At 49.7% G+C, this 22,452-nt stretch overlaps 1 protein-coding gene and 1 long non-coding RNA gene across 2 annotated transcripts; one reads left to right on the forward strand and one right to left on the reverse strand.

The window, feature by feature from the left end:
- Nucleotides 1-2,969: 2,969 nt before the first annotated feature.
- On the reverse strand, nucleotides 2,970-20,697 carry Crtap (cartilage associated protein). Its single transcript, XM_027415294.1, has 7 exons — nucleotides 19,996-20,697; nucleotides 15,095-15,244; nucleotides 13,225-13,396; nucleotides 7,518-7,646; nucleotides 6,089-6,234; nucleotides 5,613-5,696; nucleotides 2,970-3,470 (listed from the first exon to the last, which is right to left on the reverse strand). Exons 1-7 carry the CDS (start codon nucleotides 20,680-20,682, stop codon nucleotides 3,417-3,419), a joined length of 1,422 nt encoding a protein of 473 aa, XP_027271095.1. The 5' UTR covers nucleotides 20,683-20,697; the 3' UTR covers nucleotides 2,970-3,416.
- Nucleotides 20,628-22,452, forward strand: LOC118238716. Its single transcript, XR_004769775.1, has 2 exons — nucleotides 20,628-20,762; nucleotides 22,102-22,452. It is a non-coding gene; the product is annotated as an uncharacterized LOC118238716 (long non-coding RNA).

The raw sequence follows: 22,452 nt of genomic DNA on the forward strand, positions 1-22,452 counted from the left end.
GCCATTAAAGGTTGCCAATAAGTGTCCCGGGGTCCCTGAGAGCACCCAGTAAGAAACCATCTGTGGGGCGAAGGGGATGGTCAGTGGGTAGAGTACTTGCCTCACAATGATAGGGACCCGAGTTCAAACCCCCAGTATCACATCTGTAACCCCAGTATTCCTATAGTGGGAAAGAAGGCAGGGGCAGAAGACACTCGGGGCCCACTCTGGGTCAGCCATGCTGGACTACATAGCAGTGGACCAGATGGATGTTGAGGTCTACACCCAATGTTGTCCTTTGACCTTCCCATGCTTACTGAAGTACGCATGTGCCCACACACATTCACAGACATTAAAAAGAAAAACCATGTTGCTCGGATCCCCGCCCCAGGCTCTGTCCTGAGTATTCCGATTTTATTTGTAGCCTGAGCCTCTAGTCTAACGCCAGGCCACCAGTCCTGTGCCAGATCCTTTCCCCACCCACTAGTGTCATTAGATACTTCCCTGGGGCTGTGACAAGAAGCAATTTAGGGGGAAAGGGTTTATTTCCACTTACAGTTCAGGAAGGCACATTCCACTGTGGGAGGCAGCAGCTGGTCACATCCAATTAGCTCAGGAAGCAGAGAGATGAGCACTGGTACCCAGCTCACTCTCTCCCTTTCTTCAGTCCCTGGCCTCAGCCCAGGAGGGGGCCGTGCACAGATGGGGTGGGTCTTTCTACCTCAGTTTACCCACAGAACCTACCTTACAGGCATGCCTAGAGGCCTGTCTCCTAGGTGACTCTAAATCCTGTCAGGTTGACAAAATCAACTTCTCGCCATCTTGCCTGTGTTGGCCAGTGAGAGCTTCATCCTTCTCAACATTCAGGCCCAAGCTTGGACGCCATCTTTAAGCCCTCTCAGGCTCTTACGCTCTACACATGCCCTATTATCAACTCCCATGGCTTGTGCTCTCAAATTCCATCTAGGATCTGACTCCTCCCTGGCATAGCTGTCGCTGTGGTACTGACCCTGCCACCACCCACTCACAGCACTGAGTTCCCACGCTTCTGCTCAGGCCCCCACCGCAGGGCAGTGGGAGTGACCACTGTGAAGTCAGCTGACTCCTCCGTGCAAACCCGCACTGACTGTTTCCACCCTTCAGTGCAAGCGAAGGCCTGACACTATCAGGACCCTGGTCATCAGTCTCCAGCCCACACACTGCCCAGGCTTCCTTCCTTTATCCCTTGCAGTATGTTTTACTTTCACTTTTTGGGGGGCACACCACCCAGCTCCCAAATAACTCACTCAAGGAGGTTTATTCTTAGTTAGGAATAATGCCCGGCCTTAACATGGCTTGTTTCTTGCCAACTTTTCTTAAATTATCCCCGACTACCTTTTGCCTCTGGCTTTTTCCTTTTATTACTGCTGTCTATCTCACTTTTCCAATGCCCGGGACTGGTGGGGTGGTGGATAGCTGACATCCCCCTCCTCCTCCTCGTTTCTCCTGTTTATTCTCTCTGCCAGCCAACCTCGCCTATCCGTGCTCCTGCCTCGCTCTTGGCCACTGACCGCTCTATTAGCCCATCAGGTGTTTTAGCAGGCAAAGTAACACAGCTTCACAGAGTTAAACAAATGCAACAGACAAAAGTAACACACCTTAAAATATTCTACCATAGTCCCTGGCCCATCCGGTCCACCTGCCTGCCTAGCCTTTCCTCCTTTGTTCCCGGCCATGTCTCTCTGCAGGCCCCCTGCCAAGTCCCGATCACACGGACAGCAGTGCCCCTCCTTCCAGACACTCCGCCACCGTTCCTCCTACACCTGAGACCTTGGTGCCTCAAAGCCTTGGCTTCAGCGTCACCTCAGTCAGCCTGCTCTCACTTCCCCCTGCTCTCCCGTTTCATTTTCCTCCAGTCAGCATCCTACATCGAGAAGCACTGGCTCCCACAAACCCAAGAATGTCCCTCTTCCTGCAAATTCTTTTTTTTTTTTTTTTCCCCCGAGACAAGAGTTTCTCTGTGTAGCTTTGGAGGCTGTCCTGGAACTCTCTCTGGAGACCAGGCTGGCCTCGAACTCACAGAGATCCGCCTGCCTCTGTCTCCCGAGTGCAGGGGTTAAAGGCGTGCGTCACCAATGCCCAGCTTCTTCCTGCAAATTCTAAACTGCGAGAGCAGCATAGTGGTTAACGTCGAATGTCAACCTGACGGGATCCAGAATCACCCGCGAGAAGAGTTTCTGGGCTGTCTGTGAAGGAGTTCCTAGATTACATCACCTGAGGCGGGAGGATCCAGCCTAACTGGGGGCAGCGCCACTCGTGGGGCTGGATCCCAACATAATAAAAAGATGAAGTAAGCCTGGTGGTGGTGGCGCTTGCCTTTGATGCCAGCACTTGGGAGGCGGGGCAGGCAGATCCGAGTTCGAGGCCAAGCTGGCCTACAGAGCGAGTTCTAGGACAGCCACGGAAGACATGAGCTAAGCACCGGCGTTCACTGCCTGCAGATGCAACATGGCCACGTGACCAGCTGTCTCGAGCTTCTGCCGCTATGGCTGCCCCGCCCTGATGGAGTCCACCCTCCAACTGCAGGACAGAGCAAACCCTCCGGAAGTGAGGTGTGTTGTCACAGCTGCCAGACCAGAAACTAGCACAAGCAGGTTTTCCTTTTCTTTCCGTTATCCTCTGCTGTCGGTTAAATGCCCAATGCGGGGACAGGAACTCAACACCTTAGACGAATAAATAAAACTAGAGCCTGGCCCTGGCTTGCATCCATGTCTAACTCGGAGGCTTGTAAGTGGGCACTGTAGCCCACTGTAGTCTGAGGACTCAAAGGAACTGGGCCTAGGCCTCCTTTGGGTGCTGTGCACATTCACTCGGTTGGTTCCTCAGTGGCGACGGGGATAGCTTGGGTCAGACCAAGTGAAGACCATCACGAGGCCCCAAGCAGTTTAGCCTTTATCTTCCGCTGACTTTCGTCTTCCACAAGAGCCGGGAAGGAGACGGGAGTCTAGAAACCAAAGACTTCTTCAAATATATTTATCATCTTTTAGTGTTTTTCTTACTTTAAAAATAATACTGATTTTTCTTTCAGGGATTAAAAAAAACAGACCACAGAAGACCATGTCTTTCTGAACATGGGGGAGACAGGTGGGGTCATATGGAAGACAAATGTGAACATGGGGACGACAGATTTGGGATGGCGGGAAGGCGCGTGTGTGGATGGAAGACGGGTGTGAACAAGAGGAAAATGGCCGGGGACCATGAAGACGAGCGTGAGTACAGAGAGGTGGGAAGGTGGTAGACAGGTGTGAACACAGGGAGGGCCGGCTGGACCCTGCTCCCCACAGTAAGAGAGATGGTGGCTTCCCTTTCCCTTAAAAAGGGAAGACTTTGAGGTATCAGCAACCCAGGCACTCGAGGAAAAAGGAACACTGACGAGAAGTCTCTTCAGTTGCTGCAGGCTAGCCAGCCTCTTCCATCTCTAACAGGTCATCCACATACTCCACAACCTCTCCCTGGAAGAGACAGCAGACATCAGTTAGGCAGCCACATGGCATGAAAGGCATCCAAGAGGCCACCACAGGCTGTCTGCTCTGAGCGAAGCAAGTTCCCTACTGGCTCGGAGCCCAGATGACCTGATTCCTCTCTCCCTGGGAACAGAACCTCGTCTTCTACCCCCTGTGGACTCAGCATCAAGTGACCTGCCATCCCAGAGATGACCCATGTCATGTAGGTGGTCTGGCCACCACCCTGAAATGCTCCACACGGCTCCCTGCTCAGGGCATCCTTCCATCTCCCTCCTGGTCCCTTAGTTCTGCCTCAGGAACCCATTTTTCTGGAACTTTCTGCTTTGACCAGCAACCTACACTTCCCAAACCACCACAGCCAAACTCGCTCTGAGAGCATCCCTGGGGCTCTCCAATGAGACCCAATCTAAGGCACAGGCCTGTGATCACTTATTTCTTTAGCAGCCCTGGGGACTGAGCCCAGGGCTTTGTGCATTGCAGGCAAAGGCTACACTCCCTCACTTGCACAGCACGTTCATACCCAACTGGCGTTCCATTCTCACAACTTATGGTCACTCCTGTCTCACAAAAGGCTAGCGCTTTCTCCTTAGTGGCAGTGGCCACGTGAATCAGTATGGTGAAACTCCCCTGGTCCTGTCTTCCTCAGAGCTGTGTCCTCCACAGCTGGAGTGGTAGGAAGAGGGGCAGGGGGAGTGGGGGGACACAGCTTAGAGCCTCTGGGCCTGGCCCAGCATCTCTCAGAATGTCCCAGCCTCCAGTCTCCCCCAGGATGAGAAGGGCCAGGGCAGAACAAGCCCCATACCTCTTCTGGCTCCAAACCCAGCAGGTTCCCAGTTTTCTTACAAAGCATTTTCCAGTTCCATACCTCTCTAAATAAATAATTAGGGATATCCACGGATGGCTTCTCCATGTCCGGCTGCCCCTCCACTCAAAGTCAGGACGCATCAAGGAGGGAACAGTCAGGAAATATCTACCATACAGTAGGTAGAGTGAGCGCCTGGCAGGTGTCAAGCCCCGAGTTGACACTGGGCATGGTGGTGCATATATATCTGCAAGGCCAGGGCTTGAGAGGTCCCAGCAGGAGGATCAGGACTTCAGGGCCATCTTCAACTACACTGCAAGCTGGAGGCCAGCCTGTGCTACATGAGACACTGTCTCAAAACACAAAACACCTCAAACAAAAAAGGGGCTGGCTGAGGGAGATCCAGTCAGGAAACGGGCTTCCAGAAAAAGATGAACTGTTAGCAGTAAGGGCAGAATTATAATCTGTAGGAAATGGAACTGGATTCAAGAGTCTCCAGCATGCAGAACAAGTCAAACTCACCACACTCATTAGGAAATGATGGTGTGAGGACCTACACGGGGCTCGGGGGTAAAGGTGCTTGCTATGGCGCCTGAGACAGGAGAGCAAGCCCTGGCACCTGAATGATGGAAGGAGGGAACCAACTCCCTCAAGCTGTCCTCTGACCCCCACACTGGTGCTGTGACACATGTCTGTCACCTCGACACTGGGGAGGAAGACAGAGGAAGGAGGATCCGGGAGCTTGCTTCCCAGTCACTCCAGCTGAATGAATAGACGCCAGGTTCTGCCAGAGACTCTGCTTCAGAATATAAGGTGGAGGGGCCAGCAAGATGGCTCAGTGGGCAAAGCAATTGCCCTGCAAGTCTGGTGACCTGAATTTAATCCCTGAAACGCACAGAGGCAGAAGGAGGGAACTGACTCCACAGGGCTGTCCTCTGACCTCACACATGCACAGTGACAAGTGCCCCCAACCTGTCTCTCTCTCTCTCTCTCTCTCTCTCTCTCTCTCTCTCTCTCTCTCTCTCTCTCTCTCTCGGACATGGACACGGACACAGACACAGACACAGACACAGACACAGACACAGACACACAAACACATAGACACCTGGGGCATATTCCAAACACATCTCCACACAGAAGATGCAGTGGTCCAGCTTGGGCTTCCTAGAAAGCTGGACTTTTCCATACCAGAGCACTGGCTTTCATTAAAACCCCCACAGCAAATGTTTCCTCGAGGGCCCCTTCTGTTTCTTATTTGGGGGAGGACTCAGTAGAGACATGAGTCATGCCTTCTGTCAGGCAGACGCGTGCAGAGCACGGACGCTTACCTCATCGTCATCCATTAGGTGTTCCTGAGCAAAGCTGTACAGTTCCTTCTGCAGCATAGTCACATTAACGAACTGAACTGCTTCCTGTTCGGACAAAGAGAGACCTGTCAGACCACCAGATTTCCCGTGTGAGAGCCGGACCCACAGTGTAGAAGGAGAGACCTGATTCTCTTATTTGTTCTCTAACCCCCACATGCATGCTGTTGCATGTGCAGGCTCACACGCATACACACAATAAATAAATAAAAATATGAGAGAAGAATTAAGCAGGGTGTGATGGGCAGTGTGGGTCTCTGCAAGTTCAAGGCCAGCCCGGTCTACACAGTGACTTCTGGGTCAGCCAGAGCTACAGAGTCAGGGCCTGATTCAAGGAGGAACCAACAGTGACCAGAAACGGGGAGAGTTCCTTCATTTCAGAAGTCTCCTGAAGGCGGGAAGGAGGAAGGAACAAGAGGAACCCAGTGTGGGACACTCACGGGTCTGGGCTGGAAATGCTCGTCTGAGAGGCCCCACTTGTCCCTGTGGTACTGATAGTAGACCAGGTTCTGCTGCATGACCTTGTCATCCTTGTCGAACAGCAGGTAGCTGACGGCACAGGGGGCCGCGTTCTTCAGGTCATTCACTGGAACCAGAGAGAAGAGGCTGGGTGGGTGGGCAACCCAGGCCCTGCAACTCCAGGGCTACCCCTCACCCAAGGCAGAAGCTTGACCTTCCTCCAGGAGAAGACCACGCCTAAGGCTTTTCCTCCAGCCCTTCCTCTAGAAAAACCTTGACCTCAGAAGGTGGGCAGTGCACAGGCTAAAGTGGGTAGAGACCTCCACAACCGTTGGGCTGTGCCGGCTCAGCGGGCTTCAGACAATCAGAGCCGGTCACAGGAGGCAGGTCTTGAGGCCTGGGCCACATTGGGACTGAGGAAGACAGAGGCTGTTCAACTACAAGCTTCCCCCTGCAGGCTGCAGTTCCTGGGTCCCATCAGGCTAAGACAATAATACCCAGAGGAGGTTGAGGTGGGCCCTCCCCCAACCAAACCAAATATGGAAGACATAAAGAAGGGCTAAGGATGTAGCTCAGGTGGTATAGGGCCTGCCGAGCATCCACGAAGCCCTGGCTGGCTTTCATCCCCAGCTCTCCTTAAACCACACATAATGGCACACCTGGCACTGGAGATACAAGGTCATCCTTGGCAACAGAGTGAGTTTGAGGCCAGCCTGAGCTACATGAGACTCAGTTTCTAAATAAATAACATAAAGACTCCAAACTACAGAAACCAACAAGATAAACCATGGTAGGCCCTCGGGACTGCAAGAGTTACCTTGTCCTGCCATCTCCTGGGTACACGGCTTCTGAACCTGCTCCAGCCCCCTGCTTAGAACTGCACCCCTACATCAACAACAACATGGGGACTCTGCAGGGTGGCATTTGTCTTGGGAGGAAGGGGAGTCAGGCAAAGAAGAAATGGGGCACAATCCCCTGGCATTTATTCAGGCACCTTCCACAGCCACTTCTAACCTTCATACCATATTATGCAACAAAACTCTAGTTGGCAGGGAATGGACTCAGCTGTAGATGACTCAATTGTGCCTCCTGGTGGCTGATTTCTACAATGACAACTTTAAAACCTGAACTTCAAGGCTCTTTCCCCTCGCACAGTCTGTGTGGCAGGTAAAGGTTTCAAATGTAAATTACAACTACGTTCAATAAATGTTAATTTTTGCAAAGATTTCCCAGGGAACAGGAGGCAAAACGTGGAGTCAAGCCCTGCAGCTCAGGATCTCTGCTCTAACCAAGGGGCCGCAAGGCCTCTTGGTGGACAGCACGAACGAGGCTTTGATGGGCCTTCTCAGCCACCATAGCTAACAGGAAAGTCTTGGGACCTCATGCAAGGTCCTGAATGGGGTTACTTACACTTATAATAAGCAAACTGCAAATAGTGGTACATGGTAGCCACGAATTTCTCCACGCGATAGCCTCCTATGACTGGGGTGAGGTTCTCCTCACACTGAATCTTGCATTCCAGAACTTCTACATAATGATCTGAAAAACAGATATAAATTCTCAGAACAGTCTCAGCCCCCTGCCCCACCTCGGGCTGAAACCCTTGGCTTCATGCTCTCTAGGCACATGGTCTACCACTTATCCAGCCCTGGCCCCGTTACCATCTTCAATCTAGTTCTGCCTTCCACACACCTTTTCTGTAAAGGAAAAACAGAATTCAACATTTAAAATAAAGAACTTGGAGCTAAGGGCTGGCTCAGCAGTTAAGAGCACTGTGTGCTCTTCCAGGGAACCCAGGTTCAGATCCCAGCACCCACATGGTGGCTCACGACCGCCTGTAACTCCAGTTTCAGGGGATCCCGTCACCCTCTTTTGGCCTCCACAGACACCAGGCACACATGTGGTACATACACACGAATTCGGGCAAGGTACCCACCCATACGCATAAAAACTAATGAATAAATCGAGGGACTTCCATCTTTAATATTCAAAGTGTCTTAGGATCAGCAAGAAAATGACAAACACCTACCATTAAAATGGCCAAAGAGGGGCTATGAGTAACGCAGATGGTTCAGTGGGTAAAGAGGCCAGCACCAAGACTGCAAACATAAGTTAAATCTTAGGAACCCAGGGGCTGGAGAGATGGCTCAGAGGTTAAGAGCACTGGCTGTTCTTCCAGAGGTTCTGAGTTCAATTCCCAGCAACCACATGGTGGCTCACAACCATCCGTTATATGAGATCTGGTGCCCTCTTTGGCCTGCAGGCATACGTGCAGACAGAAAACTGTGTACATAATAGTAAATAAATCTTTTAAAAAAAAAAAACCTTACATAGTGGTGGACATCCACAAGCTGTCGTCTGACTATGTGTGCCATAGCACTGGACACACACACACATACACACACACACAATTGAAAATGTCTTAATGGCCAAAGAATGTTAATATAAATTAATACAAGCAGCAATCGAGCACTGTCGAGACGCTATGCCTCTTCTGCAGCAAACAGTACCACTTTTCAAACAGTTTAAACCAGGCTGGAGTTTATAGCTCAATGGCAGCGGAATGACCTGACATACATGAGGCCCTGCATCTGGTCCTCAGCACCACGAAGACAACAACAGCAAACTGTCAACTTGGAGGAGAAACAATTGAGACAGCGTCTCGTGTAGCTTCAAACCCCTGTGTAGCTAAGGAAGACCTCGAACTCCTGATCTCTGGGCTAACAGGCATGCACCACCATGGCCAGATAATGCACAGCTGGGAATTGAACCCAGGGCCTCGAGCATGCTAGGTAAGTCCATCAACTGAGCTACACCCCCCTCCAGCCCAAAATAACATAAATTCTATGCACGAACTTGGATATGTGAGATGGAAAAATGAAAGCCAGCAGAGTTTGACATATTATGCCTCTTCTTCTAAAATCAGTGCACAAAATATGGGGAGATATTATGTATGAGTAACCTTTACAGAAAAAAATGGTAGAGGCAAGAATCTCAAGCGGCAAGGCCAGGCCTGAGAAGGGGAAGCATCTAAGGGACGTGAAGTCCCTAGGGTTGTTAACATATAACTGGTGAGGAGATAAGACCAACCCTGCTACAGCAGACACAGAGAACACTTGAACTAAATGATTAAAAATGAATAGCTCTGTTCTAGGGGCAGAGCATAGGGGCTGAACATTTATGTAGCATATGTGAGGCCCTAGACTCAATCCTTAGCACTGCGATAAAAAAATAAGATAAAATAAATAGCACCTTCTATAAGAGAGTAAGAGACATCACACTTGTCTGGGTGTTACATTCTGAGGCTATTCTACTGTTCCAGCCAAAAGTGGACACTCCCAACATAACTGTCAGAAACCAAATAACCTTGTCTATTTGTTGGTTTTTTTGAGAAAGGGTCTCACTCTATAGCTCTGGTTGTCCTGGAAGTCACAGAGATCCTCCTGCCTCTGCCTCCCCACTGCTGGGATTAAAGGTGGGCACCACAGTGCCCAGCCCAAATGAGAAATAGTTACAAAGTAATTGGCCTAAATGTTTTAAAAGTACTGTTGATGGCACCAACGGTGTAACGTTCAGATGTGGAGCCTGCTGGTGGTGGCGGCAGCCTCGGGAGATGTCGAGGATGGCAGCCAGAAACTTTTTTTTTTTTTTAATTGTGTTTACAAGTCAGCAAGATGATTCACTGGGTAAGGGACTTGTGGAAAGCCTGATGGCCTGAGTTTGATCCCCGGAACCCACATGGCAAACCAGGGAACTGACCCATACATTGTCCTCTGACATCTCTGTGCACACTGTGGCACATGTGTGCAGGCACACACACACACAGAGACACACAGACACACACACACACACACACACACACACACACACACACACACACACACTAAACAAACAAATAAATAAAAAAAACAAAGAAGAACCAGGGAGACAGCTCAACACTGGTAAAGGTGCTGCAGCTACCCTGACTCGGTGAGTTGTATCCCCAGACCCACATAGTGGACGGAGAAACTGACTCCCACAAACCATCCTCTGACCTTCACACATGTGCCACGGCACACACACACATTAAATAAATAAATGGAAAAACATCTTAGAACTCTGTTTAAAGAAGTTTCAAGCTGGACATTGGTGGCGCACACCTTTAATCCCAGCACTCAGGAGGCAGAGGCAGGTGGATCTCTGTGAGTTCGAGGCCAGCCTGGTCTACAAAGTGAGTTCCAGGGCAGATTCCAAAGCTACACAAAGAAACCCTATCTCAAAAAACAAGCAAAAAAAGTAAAGGAAGGAAAGAAAGAAAGTTGGTAATGTAGAAAGAAAGGCAGCAACATGGATGAGAAATTCACAAGGAAATGGAAATGGGGAGAGCAGAAATATTAACAATTCAATGAATTGAAAACACAGTGAAATCATGACTGAGAAACTAATTTAAAAAAAAAAAATGGTGCCAAGTACCACAAGAGTAACAGAACTGTGCTGTCTTCTGGAATTTTGTTTTTTACTTTTTTGTTGTTGTTGTTTGTTTTTTGTTTTTTTAAAAATGGAGTGTGCTGGATGTCTCTACAATTTTGTTCAAAGGACTACAGAACCTGGAAAAGCTGTTGCTGCTATTGATACATAATATATTGCCATTATTGCTCTTTTTATATAAATATATATATATATATATATATATATATAAGCTAAAAAAAGAAAAAGAAAAAGAAAACACAATAAAATCATTGCCAGTGACTTCAGAAGAAGGAATATTGGGGATGGAAAACAAGGCGGAGGAAATACTGTGTTCAGATATCAACAAAGAAAAAATAAGCATGACCACCTTCTAAGAACTCCATTTCGGCAGCGGGTCACCATCACCTGTGTGCCCCACCATGTCAGATGCGGCCAAGGACGCCAGCTATGAGATCACCACACGGGCTTGAAGAGGAAGGAAGCGTGGAGGGGGCAGAGAATGGAAGCTGCCAATGGGAAAGCTAATGAGGAAAACGGGGAGCAGGGGGCTGACAGTGAGGAAGATGGGGGAGAGGAAGAAGGTGGGGGGAGGAGGAGGAGGAGGGGGAGGGGGAGGAGGGAGGGGAGGAGGAGGAGGAGGAGGAGGAGGAGGAGGGGGGAGGAGGAGAAAGGAGGAAGAGGGGGGAGAAGGAGGGGGGAGGAGGGGGGAGGAGGAGGAGGAGAAGGAGGAGGAGGGGGGAGGGGAGGAGGAGGAGGAGGAGGAGGAGGAGAAAGGAGGAAGAGGAGGAGGAGGAGGAGATGGAGAAGCTGAGGCGCCGATGGGCAAGCGTGGCCGGTGAGGATAAGGATGACTCAACAGCAGAAAGGAAAAGATAACTTAAGGCCACCGGGACCTTTACACCCTCCTTCCTGTCTCAGAATTTACACTTGGTCACCTTGGTCCAGGAGCTGGCCCCGCCCGCTCCACTGCTATGGGCAGTGTCACCCACAGATGACATGCGCTCTCCACCACCCCACCAAAGCCACAGCCTGAAATTGCAACAGGGGAGAAAAAAGGACCAAAACTTCCAAGGCCCTGCTTTTTTTCTTAAAAATACTTTAAAAGGAAAATTGCATTTTTTATTTACATTTTATATTTTTGTACATATTGTTAGGGGGTCAGCCATTTTTAATGATAACAGGAGACTAAACCAGCCTTCAGAGCGTTCTCTGTCCTACTTCTGACCTTACTTGTGGTGAGACCATGATTATTATAATCTCAAGGAGAAAAAAAAAAACAAAAAAAAAAAACCTTACTCTGAGCATTCCAGTAACTTTTTTTGTGTATGTACCTAGTAGTTGGTTTGTATGAGATGGTTAAAAAGACCAAAGATAAAAGGTTTCTTTTTTCCCTTCCTTTTTTTTTTGTTTATAAAGTTACTGTTTTATTTATTTATTTTTTTGGCCTGTTTGATATATGTGTGAAACAATGTCCAACAATAAACCAGATTTTTATTTTGCTGAGTTGTTCTAAAAAAAAATGGAAAAAAAAAGAAAAAACAAATTTCTTTCCTATCTTAAAAAAAGTGTTCCTTGCTCTAGGTCATGTCAAGATAAAGCTGAATATCTCCTTCCCTGCCACTGGCTGTTAGAAATTCACTGAATGGACGATGAACACAAGCTTTGTATGTTCTATGAGACACATATGGCCACAGAAGTAGCTGCTCATGCTCTGGTGAGAGTGGAAGATTATGTTGTCTGAATCATTGGTGGGAATGACAGACAAGGTTTTCCCATGAAGCAAAGTGTTTTGACCAAGGCAGAGTGTGCCTGCAATTGAGTAAGGGGCATTCTTGTTATAGACCAAGGAGAACTATAGAGGAAGCCCAGGTCTGTTAACGGATGCATTGTGGATGCCAATCTGAGTGTTCTTAACTTAGTTACTGTAAAAAAATAAAATTAAAAAAAGGAGAGAAGGATATTCCTATATTTTTGGTTATGAGCCTAGCCGTTAACAGCTGAGCCATCTCTTCGGCCTGAGAAGGATGTTCCCGGACTGACAGACACTAACTACTGTGCCTCATCAGTTGGGACCTAAAAGAGCTAGCAGAATCTGAAAGCTTTTTAATCTCTCTAAGGAAGATGATGTCCACCGTTCTTTGTCAGAAAGCGCTCAAAGAAGGTCAGAAGCCCAGGACCAAAGCACCCAAGATTCAGCATCTTGTTACTCCACATGGCCTGTAACACAAACACCGACATACTGCTCTGAAGAAACAACGTACTAAGAAAAACAGGAGGAGCCTGCAGAACAGGCTAAACTTTTGACTAAGAGAATGAAGGAAGCCAAAGAAAAGCGCCAGGAACGGATTACCAAGAGACGTAGGCTGTCCTCGCTGAGAGGGTCTTCTCTAAGTCTTTAAGGGTAACAAATAATGAGCATACCTTGAAAAAAGAGAAAAGTGAAGCCGGGCGTTGGTGGCGCACGCCTTTACTCCCAGCACTCGGGAGGCAGAGGCAGGCGGATCTCTGTGAGTTCAAGGCCAGCCTGGTCTACAAGAGCTAGTTCCAGGACAGCCTCCAAAGCCACAGAGAAACCCTGTCTCGAAAAACCAAAAGAAAGAAAAAAGAGAAAAGTGTTCCTCAGATGCCAATCGAGGCATCTGGAGCACAGGCCCCAACCACCACTGACCTGCTATGGACAGGTAGAAGTCCTTGAAGTCCTTAATCTCCCTGGAGCCCTCGCAGGAAGCCAGGCATTCATAAAAGGCTTTGAAGAAGTCAGGGAGGGCCAGTTCCATGTCCATAACGGACGTCCTCCAGTTCTCACCATTGTAGGCCCGCACTGCACGGACAAACAGGTTCTGGAAAACAAGGAGATGCTGTGAAGCTCCCTCCTGGCAAGCAGGAGACACGCTTGTCCATCCTCCAACCCCCCCAAAGAACCATGACCCTGACGAAGCCATGCTTCGGCAATCCTGGATGACCCTTGACTCCATGCAAACCAAGCAACGCACATGTGTGTGTAGATTTGCCTACACTGCTCACAAGCGGTGCATTCTTTAAAAAACAGAATCTAGTGTAGTCCAAGCTGACTTCAAACTCCCTGAGTATCTGAGAATGACCTTGACCCCTTTTTAAAAATGTATTTTTACAGTCTACTTAGTGTGGACCCATGGAGTCTGTTCTCTCCTACCACCCTGTGAGACTTGGGGATCAAACTCAGGTAGATCCCTAGGCTTGGCAGCAAAAACCCTTACCTCATGAGCCATCTTGCCAGCCCAACCTTGAACTTCTGAAATCACAGGCCTGTACCACCATAGCCTGTTTTATACAACATTGGGAACTAAGCTCAGGGCCTTGTGCAGCTAGGCAAGCACTCTACCAACTGAGCTATACCCCTGGCCCAAATGACTATATTTCTCCTTTAGTTCAACTCAAAATATAGCAAGTATTTCAAAATCAAATTCAGACCAAGGAAAAAGTCAAAGAAATCAGATCACTGGTTCCCAGGAGTCAGGGGCTGGGTGAATGAAAAGAGGCAGGAAAGAACTTGTCAGGCTGGGTGATGAAGAAACTCCTCACCGTGTTCTTAGCAGCTGTCATGTGACATGTGAAGTTGTCACAGGTCACTGTATGATGCAAAGTTTACCAACGGTTAGATAAAAGTGCCCGGTGGTGCACGTAGCCCAGCCTGGCTTTGAACTTGTAGCAACCATCAATGCCTCAGCCTCCCAAATGCTGTGATTACAGGCAAAAGCCACCACGCCCAATTTGCTGCTTTTCCTTCATGGAAATGCTGTGCTCGGCAGGTTTCCTACTGTCACAATTCAGCAATATCAATGAAAACATCACAAGCATCTTTAGATGTCAGCATCTGGGCCAGAAAGATGGCTCAGTGGATAAAGACACTCGCCACCAAGCCTGAGGACCTGAGTTCCATCCCCAGACCCGCATGGTCACAGAAGGGAAATACACATTGTCCTCTGACCTCCACATAAGCGCTGGGTCTCTCACACACACACACACACACACACACACACACCAGACAGACATACATACCACACACACAAATACACACACATACATATAAGACATACCACACACACACACACCAGATAGACACACATACCACATACACACACACCAGACAGACACACATACCACACACACAAATATACACACATACATATAAGACACACCACACACACACACCAGATAAGACACACATACCACACACACAAATACATACATACATATCAGACACACCACACACACACACACACCAGATAAACACACATACCATACACACAAATATACACACATACGTCAGACACACCACACACATATATATCAGACACACCACACACACACAAATATACACACATATACATATCAGACACACCACACACACACACACACACACACACACACACACACACACACACACACCCTCTTCTAATTAGAACGTAAGTAAATATAAAAAGATGCTAGCTGCTCCCAGAGACATGCTTCCTCAACACACCCTGCTTCACCAACTGTGGGGTGGCGCCAAAGAGTACCTCATATGACTTGGTTTCCAGGTCTTTAATGTGGTCCTCAGCTCCAGGCAAGCTCTTGTAATATGCCATGTTTCTCTTCATCATTTCATCGTCGGGATGCTTCAGCAGATAGGTATGAGCCGCAGCGATGGCCTTCGGGAGGTCATTGGCCTGAGTGCACGGTGAGGGGGTAACAGTTCAGACACACGCTGAGCCTTGAGTTTTAGAACTGAGAGCTTCGTTTCAGGGACTTCCCTTTCTTCCTTCCTGACCCTCTCTGTCCCTGTCCTTCCTTCCTTTCTCCTGACCCAGTCTTATGCAGCTCAGGCTGGCCTCAAGGCTGAGGATGACCTTGAACTTCTGACCTCCTGCCTTTACCTCCCCAAGTGCTGGGATCATAGGCATCCATGGATGCACCCAGCTTTATGTGTTGACGGGGCTCAAACCCAGGACTGCTTCGAGCCAGGCAAATACTCTGCCAGCTGAGCTACAGTGCTAGCTTCTTCAGGGAGCCCTTTGGTTCCTTCTTTACCTAAATAACACTTCCAGTTAAGAGGTCAATGACGGGGCTGGAGAGATGGCTCAGAGGTTAAGAGCACCGACTGCTCTTCCAGAGGTCCTGAGTTCAATTCCCAGCAACCACATGGTGGCTCACAACCATCCCTTATGAGACCTGGTGCCCTCTTCTGGTGTGCAGATATAAATGGAAGCAGAATGTTGTATACATAATAAATAAATAAAATCTTTAAAAAAAAAAAAAAGAGGTCAATGACTTTCCAAGGCCTATCAAGACCCAGGCCAGCCTTTGTTCCCAGAGGGTGAGAATGTGATGGCTTCATTATGCCTTTCCTCGTTTATTCCCCATTGTCCCCACCATCTAGGCCCCAAGAGGATGACCTCTGTGGCATTTACAGCAGTCTCCGGGCTCTCTGGCTTCTATACAGAACACCCATGAAGGTGTCCAGTGAACAGCTAAAAGGGAGGGCTATAGTCGATTCCATCTTCTGGTTCTTTCTCTACAGTCACCCCTGACTGCATATGTTCTCAAACTGAAGGTCACAGATCCTGTCAAGATGGCCTTCTCTATGTGGTCACTCCTCCCAACTTCTAGTAACTGTTCACTGCCTTGCTGCTTCCGGCCAAGGGCTGGGGGATTAGAACATCCCTGTGTGGCCCTGCACCTACACACACTTCTACAAACAACTGCCTTGATAAATCTTCCTCATGTCACCTTTCTGCTGTAACCCTGACAAACACTAATGATTCCAGATCTCTCAGAGAACCTTCTGCCTCTGTTCTCAGGGCCTGCTGATCCCTCTCTCTGACTCATCTACTCCACAAATATCTGTGAAACACTCCCTATAAGCAGGCACTCTTTCCAGGGATCAGGTCGGTGACAATCAGTTCATTCAGAGTCTGCAGGAGCTGCAAGGTCCAGAGCCCTGGGTTTAGAGGTGGCCACCTAATCAGTACTACCAGGAACACAGGTGATCTCAAATAGGACAAGTGTGCCACGGGGGGGGGCCTGGGGAAGCAGTGTGATTAAGTCTCCATCATCGACCTGATGGAATCTAGAACCAGAAACACAGAGGAGACAAGCCCCTCAGCATGCTGGAGAGGAATTATCTTCTTTACCTGGGATTACCTGCCCACTGTGGGTAAACACCATCCTATAGCCTGGGGTCCCAGACCTCAAACAGAGAAGCTGAGCTCCAGCATGCATCTCTCTCTGCTTCCTGACTGCAGACACCATGTGACCGGCCACCTCATGCACTGATGCCTTGACTTCCCCTCCATGACAGACTCCACCCTCAAACTGTGAGCCTAATAAGCCTTCCTTAAGTTAGTTCTGTCGGGCATTTTGACACAGTACAAACTAGAACAGTAACCAACACAGGCAGACAGTGACAAATCACCCTCCCTGTAGGGACACATGCCAACAACCTGAGGTCCCCATGTAGACCGAACCCTGGCACAATCTGGCAGAGAAAGGTCCCCTTCATGGATGCATATAAGGGCTCTCTCAGTCTACCAAAGGAACACTCCAAGGCAGGGACCGTGGTTAGAGTTAAAGAGAGAGAGAGACAGACAGACAGACAGAATATGTGAGACACATCAAATTCTTGAGAATGTTAGGCAAGGTAGCATCCATCTGTACCAGAATGCCCCTAAATTTGAGGCAAGTCATCAGATACAATTGTGATTTTCATGTAGAGAGGGGGTGGGTAGAGAGGAGGGCAGGCTCACAGACGTCAAGGCTTGTAGCATGAATAATGTAAAGCCAGAGAAAGATACCGGGGTTCAAGCTGAAGATCAGAGAAGCAAAACAGCAAGCCACTAGCTCTTACCTCCACCAAGGCTGAAATGGAGCTCCTGTCTTCCTTGACTGGAAACTGAATCTCACATGAGACCCTTTGTTTCTTCCTTATTTACCTCTCTAGTGCTGGGATTAAAGGTATAAGCTCTGTTACTTTTTAAGCCTGATTCACTCTATGTAGCCCTGAGTGGCCTTGAACTCACAGAGATCCATCTGCCTTGGTCTCCTGAATACTGGGATTAGATGTGTGCACCACCACTGCCCAGCTTCTATGGCTAACTAGTGTGGCTGGCTTTGTACTCCGATCCTTCAGGCAAGCTTTATTAAATCATAAGCAATATATCACCACAAAGGCTGGCACATAGAGAATGCCAGTAGGTGGCCTGTGGCTGATGGGACTGGAGATGGGGAGGCCCTGAGTGCAGCCAACGGCATGAGACTTGATCTAGGAAGAACATTTAGGAAGAGGCAGACAAGGGCCAGCAAGATGGCTGGTGGATAGAGGTGCTTGCCACCAAGCTAGATGACTAAGTTTGATACATAGAGCCGACATTCGAGGACAGAGCAGGCTCCCAACAAGCTGTCCTCTGACCTTCACACATGCAGAGTGTGTGCCACTTATGCCCACACGAATAAACATATAAACACATAAATACACACACACAATAAATGAGTAGGAGCAAAAAGTAAAAAGTCCTTCTTAACCAGAGAAGTGCAGAAACTGGGTTTTGAGAGTTTCTCTCTCTGCCAAGCCCTGTGATGGCTCAACAAGCTGAGGCCTTTCTGTCCAGCAACTGGGATTTCAACCTCCCAAGAAGGACTTAGAGGGCAGGGAACTGCAATCTCTGGCTATTTTTAGCAAGCAATCAGAGGCAGAATTTAAGCAGCCATGAAGAGGAGGCAGCGAACTGTGTTAAATTCTAGTTCACCGAGAAAGAACAGAGAAGAGCCTGGAGAATCTCAGGACACACAAGTCTCTGAGCAGAGAGAAGCCTGCCCCAAAGAGCAGGCCACAGTATGAAGGCCTCTTTCCAGTTCCAGGCACTTTTCTGCGGCATCTTGGGGGCCTTAGAACAGGCTGCAACAATTTCCACAGGAGCTGGGAGGGGTGGAGCCTGCAGGATGTGTGCAGGCAAGAGGACAAAGAGTTCACCCTCAGCCTCAGCAGTGTAGCAAGTCTGACGCCTGCCCAGGTTACACAAGACCATGTCTCAGAAAGGAGAAAAAGAATTTTCATGTTTAAGACGAGGGAGGAAGGGCAGTGTTGTGGAACAATCTTTTGTACACTGTGAATATGTGCTGCTCTCATTGGTTTAATAAAGAGCTAAGTGGCCAATAGCTGGGCAGAAAGAGGTTAGGCAGGACTTGTGGAGAGGGAAAAGGGTGGGGGGAAGGGCAGAATCCAAAGGAGATACAGAGAGAAGCAAGATGAAAATGCCCTACTGAAAAAAGGTACCACCACATGGCAAAGCATAGATAAGAAATATGGGTTAAAGAAATCGGGTTAATTTAAGGTGTAAGGGCTAGTTAGTAACAAGCCTAAGCTATTGGCTGAGCGTTAACAATTAATAATAAGTCTCTGTGTGGGGAGCAGGCACCCCAACGAAAAACTCCACCCACAGGGCAGGATTTGGAGAGCTTTGGCAGAGCTGATTGGTAGAACCTGGGAGAAGGGGACTGGAGCCATGTCTCAGTGGATAAGGGCACTTCCTGCTCTCCCAGAGGACCTAATGTCTGTTCCCCACACTCAGGTTAACCTGCATTGGGTGGCTCACAACCTCCTCTAATTCCAGCTCCAGGGTATCCACTGCCCTCTTCTGGCCTCCAAAGGCATTCACACATATGTGGCATGGTATACACACACACACACACACACACACACACACACACACACACACAAATATAAAGAGAAAATTCAAACGATAAAGGAATCATGCTCGAGGTTTTAGGAAAAGGCTGATGCTTGGGCCTTTTGGCTGATGCTTGGTGGGTCTAGACCTAGAGCGGTGGCCTTGGGGAGGCCCAGTGTGGGATGCTGCTGGCAGGTGCTCACAAGGGTGGAGCTCGTGGGGGTTGGCTCAATGGAATAGGTTGGGATCTGGGGGTGGTGTGTTGGGAGGCTTGGTGAGGTGGGGCTCCGGGCAGCCCTGAGGCCAGGCTCTGCGGAGCTGGACTCTACTGCAGAGATGGAGAGGTTAGGAGGTGAAGTGTGGTCCCGGGAACTGGCAGGGAGCTCAACTGGGCGGGGCTCAGCTGAGGTGGGTTTGGGGACAAGAGGGGGACCCTGATCAGAGGGATGTGACTGAGGGGAGGGCCCTCTGTGGAACAGATTGATGGGCGGGGCTTGAGTGGGGCGGGGCTCAGGCGAGGGGCGGGGCTCATCAGGACTGCCGGCCTGCTGGGCGGGGCTGGGGGTGGGGAGGGAGTGGTTTGGGATCAGGGTCAGCGAGGAGGAACTTAAGGGGGGGTGGGTTCTAAATTCAGCCGGAAGGGGCTGGGATGGCGGGGCTCAGGGGCAGAGGCCTGAGCCCGACAGGGTGGGGCCCTGTGATCGGATGGGCGGGGCTTCGCGGGCGGGGCTCGGGGGTGGGGCGAGCGCAGGTACCTTAAAGTATGCGAACTGCAGGAACTTGTAGGGCTCGCGCTGCTGAAAGTCGGCCAGCACCGCGCGGCTGGGCTGCGACTGGCGGAAGGCGGGCAGGCCCTGCTTGCAGCGCTTGAGACACTGCGCGCGGCGCAGCACGCCGCCGAAGAGGCGCAGCTCGGCGTGGCTGGCGGGGCCGGCGGGCGCGGGCGCGGGCGGGGCCGCGCTGCAGTTGCGGTGGCAGAAGGCCTCGCTGTCGCGCAGCAGACGGTGCAGCCGCAGGCTCACCTCCAGGTAGCTCACGCTCTCCGCCCAGTGCTCGCCGCCGTACTGGTCGAGCGCGTGGCGGTAGGCCGACTCGAGCGGCATCAGCTCGTCCCGCGGGAAGCTGCGGAAGCTGTAGCGCTCGTACTGTGCGAGCCCGGGCGGCAGCGCGCACCCGGCACACAGCAGCATCAGCCACGCGGCCGCACGGGACCCCATCGCGCGTGGCCCGCTGACCCGAGCCCAGAGCGGAGGACGAGCGACGCGGCAGGCCCGGGAGGGGAGGCGGGGACGCCGGCCGTGGCCCGCCCTGTCCGGCAGACCTCCCCGTCCGGGGACCGCGATGGGCGTGTCCTGGGGGAGGAGCTCAGCCCTGGAATCTGAGAGGTGGAGACGGAGGACCTTGGCGACTTCCAGGCCAGCCTGGGGTACATGGGACCCCATCTCTGAAAGGAAAGAAAGTTTGTAATCGCTTGAAGGATGTTTGGACCACGCGCTCCTAGTTTCTGGTTCAGCACATGCAGGTTGGGGTGTGCTCTTTTCCCCACAACCGGGTCTCCTTGCTGTAGCCCAGGCTAGTCTTGAACTCACTATACAGTCTTGACTACATTTACTGCAGTCCTCCACCCTCCCCGTGGCTGGGAGTCACAGACATTCGCCACCAAGCTTGCCCTAAACAACGGAGGCTGAGGGTTTTCAGATCACACTTTGAATAGCAGCGCCTAAGGTTTTAGGAGATGTTGCATAGATAAAATCTGTAAGAATGCCGGTGGCTCTTTGTAAACCTTGTTACACGTCGGATTGAGGATGCATTGCATTTTAGGAGGGAGTATGCTGGAGAAAATTGTGCATGGGCAGTGATGAAAACAGCGTCTTAACAATCTTTACCCTTTTGAAATAATTTACAGCAACGTATAGAAACAGAAACCAAAATTCCTATATCCGCCCCTTCGTGAAAATGTACAAATTGACTGGCATGCCTTTCATCTGAGCACTTAGAAGGCAGAGGCAGTGAGTCTCTGGGCTCACCCTGGCCAGCCCAGGCTGCATAGTGACACCTTGCCTAAAACAAACTAAACTTTTGAGATTAGTGTTATCAAGCCTGATGGCCTCAGTTCAATCCTGGGACACACGTTGGGGAAACAGAATCAATCCTCCCGGTTGTCCTTTGACCTCCACATGTGCTGTGGTTCCTGAGTGGGCTGCTCTGTGTCAGTGGGGCCAGGAAAACTATGTTCTTTGCAAGACTCCTGTAAAAGATAGATTAAGACAAAAATTTCTCATTCCTTTTCCACACCAAATTTTCTGTGCCATTCAGTAAATAGATGGATGGTCTTTGTTCAGGACTAAGATTAGATTAGATGGCTATTAGATTAGAATAGGAGGGGTCAGAAATGTGAATAAATAGAGCACATTCTTGGGTAAATAATGCCAGCCAAGATTTGGTCTTCTTGTTTGTGTCAAGGTCACACCTTATCTCCAATTCTAATTAATAATAGGGCTGCAGAGATGGCTCAGTGGTTAAGAACATTGGCTTGCCTTCCAGAGGTCCTGGGTTCAATTCTCAGCACTCACATGGCAGCTCTCAACTTTCTGTAACTCTAGTCCCAGGGCACTGATGCCCTCTTCTGGCCTCTCCAGGCACCAGGCACACACTTGGTGCACCATGCAGGCAAGACACCCATACACATAAACTCTAAAACAATAAGAAGGGCTCAGTGGTTGAGTACTTAGCTAACACAAGTGAGGGCCTAGGCTTAGTCCTGAGAACTGAGGGCCTTTGTCCTCCTTACTTTATGTTGCTGTGTTAAAACATTATAACTGAAAGCAACTTGGCAATAAAATAGTTTATTTGCCTTACAGGTTGCAGTCGGTCATCAGAAGCCAATGAGGGAATCTGGAGGCAGGATCTGAAGAAGCCTTGGAGGAATGCTGCTCTCCGACTTGCTCTCCATGGCTTGCTCGGCTTTTTTGTTTTTTATACCACCCAGGATCACCTACTGAGAGATGGCACTGCCCACAGTGGGCCCAGCCCTCCCACATAAATCATTTTTGAAGAAAATGCCCCACAGGCTTGCCTACAGACAGTCTGATAGCGGCATTTTCTCGTTTGACTGGCCCCTCTTCCCAGAGGACTCTAGTTTGTGTCAAGTTGACAAAACAAACAAACAGCACAGTGTTCTGTTGCTGTGATAAAACACTGCTTGAAAGCAA

The sequence above is a fragment of the Cricetulus griseus genome, chromosome 4 (assembly GCF_003668045.3).
Source record: "Cricetulus griseus strain 17A/GY chromosome 4, alternate assembly CriGri-PICRH-1.0, whole genome shotgun sequence".
Classification (NCBI taxonomy): Eukaryota; Metazoa; Chordata; class Mammalia; order Rodentia; family Cricetidae; genus Cricetulus; species Cricetulus griseus.

Bases quoted from the DNA above. Each gene is read 5' to 3' on its own strand.
- Crtap (XM_027415294.1), bottom strand. From the start codon at position 20,682: ATGGGGTCCCATGTACCCCAGGCTGGCCTGGAAGTCGCCAAGGTCCTC. The intron at 7,647-13,224 runs GTCAGTGGTGGT...TCTGTTTTTCAG, and splicing joins CTTCTACCTGTCCATAGCAG to ATCATTATGTAGAAGTTCTG. The intron at 3,471-5,612 runs GTAAGCGTCCGT...TGTCTCTTCCAG, and splicing joins ACCTAATGGATGACGATGAG to GGAGAGGTTGTGGAGTATGT.